Below are 9,714 nucleotides of genomic sequence, written 5' to 3'. Positions count from 1 at the left end.
AATTTCTCTCAAGCTAAGTGTGTAAAGTCCATCTATGTGAACATTGACTCCATGGACTCAAGTCCATCTGAATGAATCATGTTCTTTCTTGTGCTGTTTCTGCCAGTCCAAATACTGGCACTGGGGTACCTGCAACTGGTTGTCTTGTGTTCTCTGAGTGGAACAAATGAATATTCCTTGTCTCTGTGTGCAGGGATTATTGACAGAAAATACCCAGTGCTTCACAGTAAAGTGACTGCATTTTATTTCTCATTAAAAATTAAAATAGATACTTTAAATGATAATAGAATATTTGTAACATGGACGGTACAATAAGAAGAAATTACCCGCATCACACATGCCTGGAAATTTGCCTGCTGTTCCCAGCTCCCAAGCCTCTGGATCACACACTGTTCATGATGGAGCGATACTCTCTCTGGTGCTCCACAAGCTTCAAAAATACTTCGTATTTCTTGTCATAAAATCTGTGTAAGAAAGCTAATGTCAGCAAAGCCTGAGATTTGAAGATTTAAATCCCCTGTAATATGTATGTTTACTTGCTTCTCTTAGCATTAAAGACACTTTGACTCTTTCCCGGGTACAGCTGCTGCCGGGGTCAGAGCCCTCCCTGTGCACTGCTGGGGCAGTTTCCAGCCAAGCTGTGATTCCCAGCTGCAATTCCACCTTTCGCTGCCCCACAGCCAGTTTGGCTTCTCAGACAGTCGTCCCCAGAGTTCTCTGCTGAGAAAGTGAGGAGACACCAGAGCTTCACAGAATTCATTCAGGTGGCAAAAATCCTCCAAAATCACCGAGTCCAACCATTCCCCAGCACTGCCAAGGCTGCCACTGCCCCGTGTCCCCAAGTGCCACATCCACAAGGCTTTTCAATCCCTCCAGGCATAGGGACTGCCCTGGGCAGCTGTGCCACGGCTGGACAACCCTTTCCATGAAGAAATTTTCCCAAATATCCTATCTAAACTTTCCTTGGCACAGCTTGTTTCCTCTTGTCCTGTCTCTTGTTATTTGGGAGCAGAGCCCGACCCCCGCTGGCTGTCCCCTCCCGTCAGGAATTGCGCAGAGTCACAAGGGCCTCCCCGGAGCCTCCTTTGCTCCAGGCTGAGCCCCTTCGCAGCTCCCTCAGCCCCTCCTGGAGCTCCAGCCCCTTCGCAGCTCCTTCAGCCCCTCCTGGAGCTCCAGCCCCTTCCCAGCTCCTTCAGCCCCTCCTGGAGCTCCAGCCCCTTCGCAGCTCCATCAGCCCCTCCTGGAGCTCCAGCCCCTCCCCAGCTCCCTTAGCCCTTCCTGGAGCTCCAGCCCCTTCCCAGCTCCCTCAGCCCCTCCTGGAGCTCCAGCCCCTTCCCAGCTCCCTCAGCCCTTCCTGGGGCTCCAGTCCCTTCCCAGCTTCCTCAGCCCCTCCTGGAGCTCCAGTCCCTCCCCAGCTCCCTCAGCCCTTCCTGGAGCTCCAGCCCCTTCCCAGCTCCCTCAGCCCCTCCTGGAGCTCCAGCCCCTTCCCAGCTCCCTCAGCCCTTCCTGGAGCTCCAGCCCTTCCCAGCTCCCTCAGCCCTTTCTGGGGCTCCAGCCTCTCCCCAGCTCCCTCAGCCCTTCCTGGGGCTCCAGTCCCTTCCCAGCTCCCTCAGCCCCTCCTGGAACTCCAGTCCCTTGCCCTGGCCACGCTCCAGCCCCTCAGAGCGAGTCCCGTGCTGCGGGGCCCAGAACCGGGCCCAGGCCCAGAGTCCCCCCGCCATGTCCGCCCCGTGTCCCCTCAGCCCGGACCCGTCGCCAGGGGGAGCCCGCGCGCCGCCGCCCGTGCGATCCGGAGCCCTTAAAAATGTTACGCAAATTACCCTTAAAATACAATGTGATAGAAAATAATCCTTAAAAATTAATAGAAATAATACTTTAAATATAATATTACTGACCCTTAAAATATAATATAAATAATCAAGCTTTAAAAATTAATAGAAATAATCCTTAGAAATACAGTATGAACAATTCTTAAAAATATAATATACCGTGATTCTTAAAGTATTTGTATGCTAAGCACTACTGCAGACGAGCAGGGCTGTAAAAAGACACCACCCAACCTCATCTCCAGACCCCAACTTTATCTCCCTTGAACTCTCCCAGTGGAACACACCAGGGCCAGCGTTACCTTTTATGCTCGTGGTTGGGCTGCACAACTTTTCCAATTTCCCCCATTTTTGCCATGGCCTCCTAGGAAAAGACAAACACCAACTGGAAAAGCCTGTTTTGATTTAAAATACTTTTTGACAAGAACAAGATGTTTCAAAACCAATCGGAACATTAGTGATGTATTTTGTTTCGGCTGAACAGGCCAGATGGCAGCAAATATGTTCAATCCCATTATAAAATAGTAAGAGAACAAAGCTCTGCAGACCCTCAGTAACCAAAGTCTGTTCCACTCTCTCACTGGGAGTCCCAGGCAGAACAGAGTTATCTTTTACTATTTACTCTAACCAAAGGAAATGTTAAACACTGCATCCCTGGAGGGGTGGGTTCTCAAATAAAATGATACTGTACTTGAGATCCTGTTATCGTATTCTGAAAGAATCAGTTCCCTGCAGTCAGAGAGGACTCAGGGGTGCTCCACAAGCTGAAGGTAACCTGCGAAGGTCTGTTCTGCAGCTCACAGCAGCCCTCACATTCCAGCACAAAGGTGTAAGAGGCAAACTCTGATCCTGCTCTGCTTTTGGCCAAAGTCAGAGCTCACAGAATCCCCTGCAGAAGGAGTCTCTGGGACAGCCATGTGTGGAAGGGAGAGGGATGAGTAATTTGGTTCCTTTTCTGATCTCTGTGAGATGCTGATTTTCCATGGATTCTCCCAAGCAATCCCACTGGAACGAGAATCACCAAAGTTAAGAGGCCTGAGCTCTCAGATACAGTGGAGGCAGCAGACACTCAGTGATTTCACAAGGAGAATCAAAGCAAGAGCTTTTAGATGGGAGAATGTTAAAAACATTAAAGATCAGGACTCAAGAGTCAGTGTGTGACTAAATCAGGGTTCAGAGTTTCTATGCAGGACCTGAACCTGTTTTAATGCAATGTCTAAGAACGAGGATGACCCTGGAGAACAAGCAGCCTGTTCTGCTGCTGGAACATTTTTAAAAGGTTGGAACATTTTTAAAAGGTTTGTATGATTTTACAGGCTGGAATACCAGCCCTAGTGAAATTTGTGCTTTCTATTAATCCAGCACTTTTCAGCAAAGGATCTCACAGAACTTCACAAGGTGGATGAGCAATGTCAGTGCAGTGTCACCAGCCCAGGGCAGGCTCTACCACGGCAGAAGCATTGCCAGGTGTGCAGTCAGGACTCCACTCTGCTAAGGGTGCTGATACAGCAGCAGGGAACATTTCTGTGCTCTCATATGCCCATTTTCCTGCAGAGGTGCAGAGGTTGATTGTACTTGGGTTCCCCAAGAAACACCCTTGAAATAACACTTGCAGAGAGATAGTGTGTTCTTTTGCCTGGGACATGTGAGCCTGCTGGCACTGAGACTCTGCACAGCAGCCAGATTAAAATACTGCCATGGAAAGGCTGATATCCTTCCCAGTAAGAGAAATGGGCATTTTATTCCCTGGCCTTTAACAGGTGACACTGACAATGCTCAAGCATTGTCCGTATTTACAATACCCAGTCCCTTACATGGCCAGCTGGATTCACAGTCTATCCAAAAAATATGAATGAACACTCAGAAAAAAAAAAAAAAAGGCAACTCAAAGTAGAAGTCAATTCCCTCTGGTACAATGGCTACTGCTTTTCCATTGTGCCTTAGGGAAAACAAAGCCCCCTGAAACACTCTCTCACTAAGGAAGAGTCACCTTCCTTTCTGCTCCCTGCTTTACACCTCCTTTCGAACTGCCCTGGAGACACTGTATGAAAATAAACCCATAACATCTGAAGTGTCTAAACAGGCAAATCCATTTCTTATCACAGATACAACAAAAATGAAAGGGATGGCCAGACTTTGCATTCCCCTGTCTGGGCACACTCAGGACCAGGACACAGCACCATTCCCAGGCTATGTTCTGCCTGTGACAAGGAGCTCCACACCCTTGTGTTCTGCTTTACTCTTACAGCTTCCAGAAAATGCTGCTTCTCTTCTGCTGGACCTCCATCATCCACCCTGAGCTAAGGAGGATGACTTCCAAGTTTATCAGTTTTCCAGTTCATCCTCTAAAATACTTTGGCATTTTAAAATCTACTGAAAATACACAGACCTTTGAGAATCCACAGCATTAAAGTCTCACAGCAACTGCCATGGTTCTGTGGGTTCTGTGGAATAGCATGGCAAAAAAATACACAGCCAGCAATTTTCAACAAGTCACCCATTCTGTGTTGCTCAAAATATCCTAAATTAATTCCCTCTCTCAATTCACATTTTAGTTGTGTGTTTTTCTGTGTTTTAAAGTCAGTTTGGTCATTGTTAGCTTGAACAAAAAACTTTACTCCCAGAGGAGAGTCTTTTCAACAATTTTCTGGGGACAAAGAGGAACAGAACATTGAAAATATGAATTTATAATGAAATGGGAAACAAAGGAACATTAGAATTGCATTACTGAATGGGATCAACCTTGTGCACTGCTCTGTCTCCAACAAAGCCTTAAATATAGCAAAGTGATAATACTGCCGTTCAGAAATAGTTTGTTTGAGGGTTGACATCCAAATCCATAATTCCAGTCACCAAGGATTTCACAATCTTAATTTGAATGACGCTCTATCTTCTTTGTTTGCCAGTCTAGACAGTACAATGAATACAGTGATTTAAAACACAATGAATTCTCTCTTAAAACAAAATATTTTGTAAAATTGCTTTTTAATCATTTCTTTTCTCTCTTTCCATAAAGGCTATGCTATAAATAAACCCTGAAAGTTCGCATTTGATCATCGTTTCTAAAGGCTGGGCAAGAGGCAAGTGAAGGGTTTACACAGGAAAAAAGAGAGGCACTGTGGAGCAGAAATAAAGGGATGCATTCATGATTTCTAATCTTTTGTTGGAGTGTCAACGCTGAGACAGATACAAGCCAGTAAACACTCTGCTCTCCATGGAGAGACACAGCCCAGCGGGGTTTTCCCTGCCTGGGAAGGGACAGGGAACCAAACTCCCCAAGGCCCACCAAGATCTCAGGAAAAGGTGCCATTTTGCTGCTGGGAAGGTCAGCAGCCACTCAAATCCACTCGGTCCTGGTGGCTGAATTCCACTCTCCAGCATCATCTGGGGCTGGGGATCCAACACTTGCCCAGCTGAGGAGTCCAGGGCAGCCCCAACATGCAGTGAGTCTCCAACACAGGGAAAATCCCATATCCTAGGGAAGCCCAACTTTGACACAGCATCTTAAAGCTGGAAATTTCAACTCTTGTCCCTTCAATAATGGGAAGGAAAAAGTTTTTAACCCTGTGTGGGAGGAGGCAGCAGGAGAAGCCCATCAGGAGCCACAGGAGGTGCACACAGGGAACAGCTTCAGGCTGGGAGACCCATCTTCTCTGACTCCCTGTCCTTGGGGTCCTCCAAGAGCTGCCTCACAAAACCCAGCACATCCCACAAGAGGAGCCCACATCCCTTGAGACTGCACAGGGAGGCCAGTGAAGCCCACTTGTGGATGGACTCACAGAATAACAGAATCAACTAGGCCGGAATCACAGAATCACAGAAATTCTAGGTTGGAAGAGACCTTTAAGATCATCGAGTCCAACCCATGTTCTAACACCTCAACTAGATCATGGCACCGAGTGCCACATCCAGTCTTTTTTTAAACTCTTCGAGGGATGGTGACTCTACCACCTCCCTGGGTAGATGATTCCAGTATTTGACCACTCTTTCTGTAAAATACTTCCTCCTTAATTCTAGCCTGTATCTCCCTTGGCGCAGCTTGAGACTGTGTCCTCTTGTTCTGTCTGTTGTTGCCTGGAGAAAGAGACCGAAGGGAAGGGACCTTGGAGACCATCAAGCCCAACCTAGACTAGTCCCCAAGTCTGATTTTTAGCTGTGACATGAGGATTGATGAGGTTGAGTATTACTGAAAATTAATGGGATGTGAGCCTGAAAGTACACAGAAGATGAGAAATCAGATTAAGGGACACCAGCCTTAGTTTAGAAAGTCAAGCAACAAAATCCCAATTGGGCTTTTTCTTTATTTTGAGGTTTTAACAATTGTATTCAAAGTTAAATGGTAAGGCATCTGAGCACAAATGCAACTTCCCAGCTGTGTTCTCACCACTCAGTCATTTTGGTAATCCCAAGAAATGCCTGGACTTTAACCTAAGGTAATTATTAACAATGAAACAACCACAGATCATTTCAGGTTCTCCTGTACCATTTCAGTGGCTGACAGCACGTGGCTGCACATGGAGCAGCAAAGCACCAAATTGGGGAATCTGATGCTCACACTCAGGGCACTCTCACCTCTCCAGTGTTTCTGTTCAGTTTTCCTGTCACAGATCCAGCAGCAGGAGAAAAATAATGTAAAAGTTGCCCCATTCAGAACAGACTGAAATGTAGGAACATTCTTCCTACCAGATGTGTCCTGATTTCAGGATTCAGCAGGTGTTAACCTTCAGACTATTAGAGTGACTTTTCTTACACTTCTAGTCCTCACAACAAATAAATAATATTCTATGTAATAATTTCAATTGTTCTGCAGCAGTGAAGAACCTCTTCTTTCTCACTCATCTCTATTCCACACACACAAACTCAGCTAACAGATGTCTCTAGCATCATTTTAAGAAGTTCAGTGGCAGATATATTTGGATTTGAGAGGCATAAATAGATTTCTTGAAATGCTGATGTTGAAGAAATACTTTTAAACTTCTATAAGAATTTTAAGCAAGGCTGCTATTTCCTCCTAAGCTTTTATTTAGAGATTGCTTTGGAGAGGCAAAATTCATCTTATCTGTGTTTACAGGAGTTACATGAGTGTATTTCTGCAGAACATTACTTTTTAGTGGAATATAACTGCATGAAGAAAGCATGTGATGGACCATGCACAATATTTTTCTAGTGGTTTTTTTCCCCCCTTAAATTTGTTTGAGTTATAGGGGCAGATCTTGGCAGCATGCACAAAGCCCAGAATCTGTAACTCAATTCTCTGTGGGTTTTTAGCTGGAATGAGCCAAGTTTTAAAACACATTATGGATAAATATTAGAGCTGCGCAAAAAATTCACACCTAAGACCAAAGTGTGAAAATTTGGCTTTGATTCATCTAGTGAAAAGGTGAAAATTTTCACACAAGTTTTTGTTTTCCTTTTGCTCTGATCCAACTTCAATTTCTGTGTCTGTATCAAATCTCAGAGAGAGAGAGAGAGAGAGAGAGAGGGGAAGAGTTTCTGTCTGTCTGTGCACATGAGATACAGAGGAGGAGGGAGAAGAGGATGGAAGGATGGAGGGCTGGCAAGCAGGACACCAGCTCAGAACCTGAGTCTGTCTTCCAGGAAAAGTCACTGGCCTTTGGAATCTCTCTGTCCATATGTGCAGGAACAGCACTGGCCTCTCTTAGAGGAATATTTTATGCATTTGTTTGTTACACTGAGGCAGCTCAAAAGAAGCCCAACATTATTCTACCTTTCAACCATCCAACTTGAGTTGACAGAGGCCAACTGGAGGGATCCTGAGCACTGAGAAAAGGTGCATTTCTGATTCCAGCGCTGAATCAGATTCCATAAAGTTTCAAGAGATTTCTGGAGTTATCTGGGACACAAAATTTATTATTTTAATTTTCAGTTACCTCTGTCTGCAGTGGGCTGTGCCATTTCCCCAGTTTGATTTGGCTGGGGCACAGAGTTTGCACACTCAGGGTGTGTCCCCAGTTCTGCACTGTGGGTGCCACACAGAGCTCCCAGCCCTCCTGCACTTCCACATCCCACTGGATGGATCACCCAACCTGCCCTGCACCACCAGAGAAGATTTCCACTCCTTAGTACCAGATCAAATGGAAAAGAGCTCTCAGAGCAGCAGAGACAAGCACAGGTAAGGCCACAGGATCACTTTTTCCTCCAGAGCACCGACTTTGCCTCTCCTCAGTGTCTGCACAGTGCCAGCCAGGCTGTGGTCACCCAGGTGGGTGTCCCAGAGCCCAGCCAGGCTGGCCAGCCACAGACACAGCCCTAAGAGGGGCAGCAGTGGCAGGGCAGCTGCTGGAAGGGTGCCTTGCCATGCCAGCCATGATATTAATGACTTATTCCACAGCCCAAATTTAGAATGGGACGAGGGTCAGCTCTGATTGCCACATCATCTATCAGCTGGAAACTATGTTTGGGTCTAAGCTCCAGCCACTCTGCTTCTAAATATAGGTTGGTTGGTTGTTGATTTGAGTCTGCACTCCCCCAAGTTGCCTCTCACTAACAAATAATTAAGCAGTTTGCTTTGTGAGGGCTCTGCTGCTGGCACCTCTTCATGCCCAAAGCTGCTTGGACACAAACCTGACAGCTTAGCTGGGGTTTCAGCTTCCCTGGGCAATGGAAAGAGCCCAAGTGCTCAGCTCCTGTTTCAGCTTCACAGACTGCTGGCACTGGGGGCCATGAATCAAGTCTGTGGGCACCACCCAAGCAGTCTGGGTCAGGGTTTAGCTGCTCTTCCCCTGACAGGAGCCTGTGCAGCTTCTCCATGAAGGGACTGTTCCCTTCAGTGGCTGCATGTGAAGGTCCCAGCCCACACCATGGTGCTGATGCCACAGCAGGAATGGGCTCCTGACTCCAGCACCAACTGGTACTGGCAGCACATCTCCCTCACCCCCTTCTGAGGTGGAATAAATTTAACCATGCACAGCATTGCTGTTAAAATAGACTAAGAAGGTCTGCCCATTGAAACCAAATGAAAATATATTGATTTAACACAGCTTTTAGGCTTGGAAATATGATGCTGACATAGCTGTGTTTAACAGAACACAAGCTCAACTGGGAGCCAGGAGAGCAAATTCCTCCACCAGCTCCTGCTGCTGGGCACTGCCCAATCCACCCTCTCCCTACTCATCCTTCCTGGGGATGGAGCAAACGAATCCAGGGAACAACTCTGCATAACCTGCAACTCATTGCTTTTCTTCTCTGGCCCCCTCCTCACCCTCTGCTTGCAGCATCTGTCCCAGTGCTGCTACCCTCAATTTTAGGAAGTAAAGCCTTTGGGGCAGTCAGGGCAGGTGTGTGATTCCAATAGACACAGACACCAAGAACTGAACACAAATCCCTCCCTGTGAGGGGGGTGAGGCCCTGGCATGGGGTGTCCAGAGAAGCTGTGGCTGCCCCTGGATCCCTGGAAGTGCCCAAGGCCAGCTGGAACAGGGCTTGGAGCACCCTGGGAGAGTGGGAGATGTCCCTGCCCAAACCATTCCAGGATTCTGATTTAGACCAGGGAGGGTAAAACAGAGACACTGAAGACCCAGCCCAGGGGATCCTGACACTCAGCTGGGCACCCCACTCAATATTTAGCTGAACTGCACAACTTCCTCCAAGGTGCAAAATTCAGATTTATTTGGCTGATTTCTTTCAACATCCATAATGAACATTCAGCTTTCCTCACATTAGTCACCAAGTTCAAACTTTTATTTGCCATCTGGCAACAGACTGGGCTTTACTGGGGGGAGGGGATAGGAAAGGGGCTTTTTTTTCCTTTTTTTTTTTTTTTTTGCATCTGTGTTTGCTTTATGAGCTATGGCTAAAGCATCATTTACACATGGGGAACTGGATCAGGTTCTCACAATTCATTCCATATGTTCACTTATGCTGTCAA

The 9,714-nt window shown here is 46.8% G+C and overlaps 1 protein-coding gene across 3 annotated transcripts in view; it reads right to left on the bottom strand.

Moving 5' to 3' along the window:
- Window positions 1-231: 231 nt before the first annotated feature.
- The window catches only part of FGGY (FGGY carbohydrate kinase domain containing), a 129,348-nt gene continuing 119,865 nt past the window's right edge, over window positions 232-9,714 (bottom strand). For all 3 annotated transcript variants that reach the window (XM_058808555.1, XM_058808554.1, XM_058808552.1), the window contains 2 exons: window positions 2,129-2,190; window positions 232-464 (listed from right to left, as the gene is read on the bottom strand). In XM_058808555.1, coding sequence (XP_058664538.1) covers window positions 383-464; window positions 2,129-2,190 — 144 coding nt within the window. In that variant the 3' untranslated portion in view covers window positions 232-382. The remainder of the gene's footprint in view (window positions 465-2,128; window positions 2,191-9,714) is intronic.

The sequence above is a fragment of the Ammospiza caudacuta genome, chromosome 7 (assembly GCF_027887145.1).
Source record: "Ammospiza caudacuta isolate bAmmCau1 chromosome 7, bAmmCau1.pri, whole genome shotgun sequence".
Taxonomy (NCBI): domain Eukaryota; kingdom Metazoa; phylum Chordata; class Aves; order Passeriformes; family Passerellidae; genus Ammospiza; species Ammospiza caudacuta.
The sequence above is the reverse complement of the archived record's forward strand: the minus strand, read 5'-3'. Positions and strand labels throughout refer to the sequence as shown.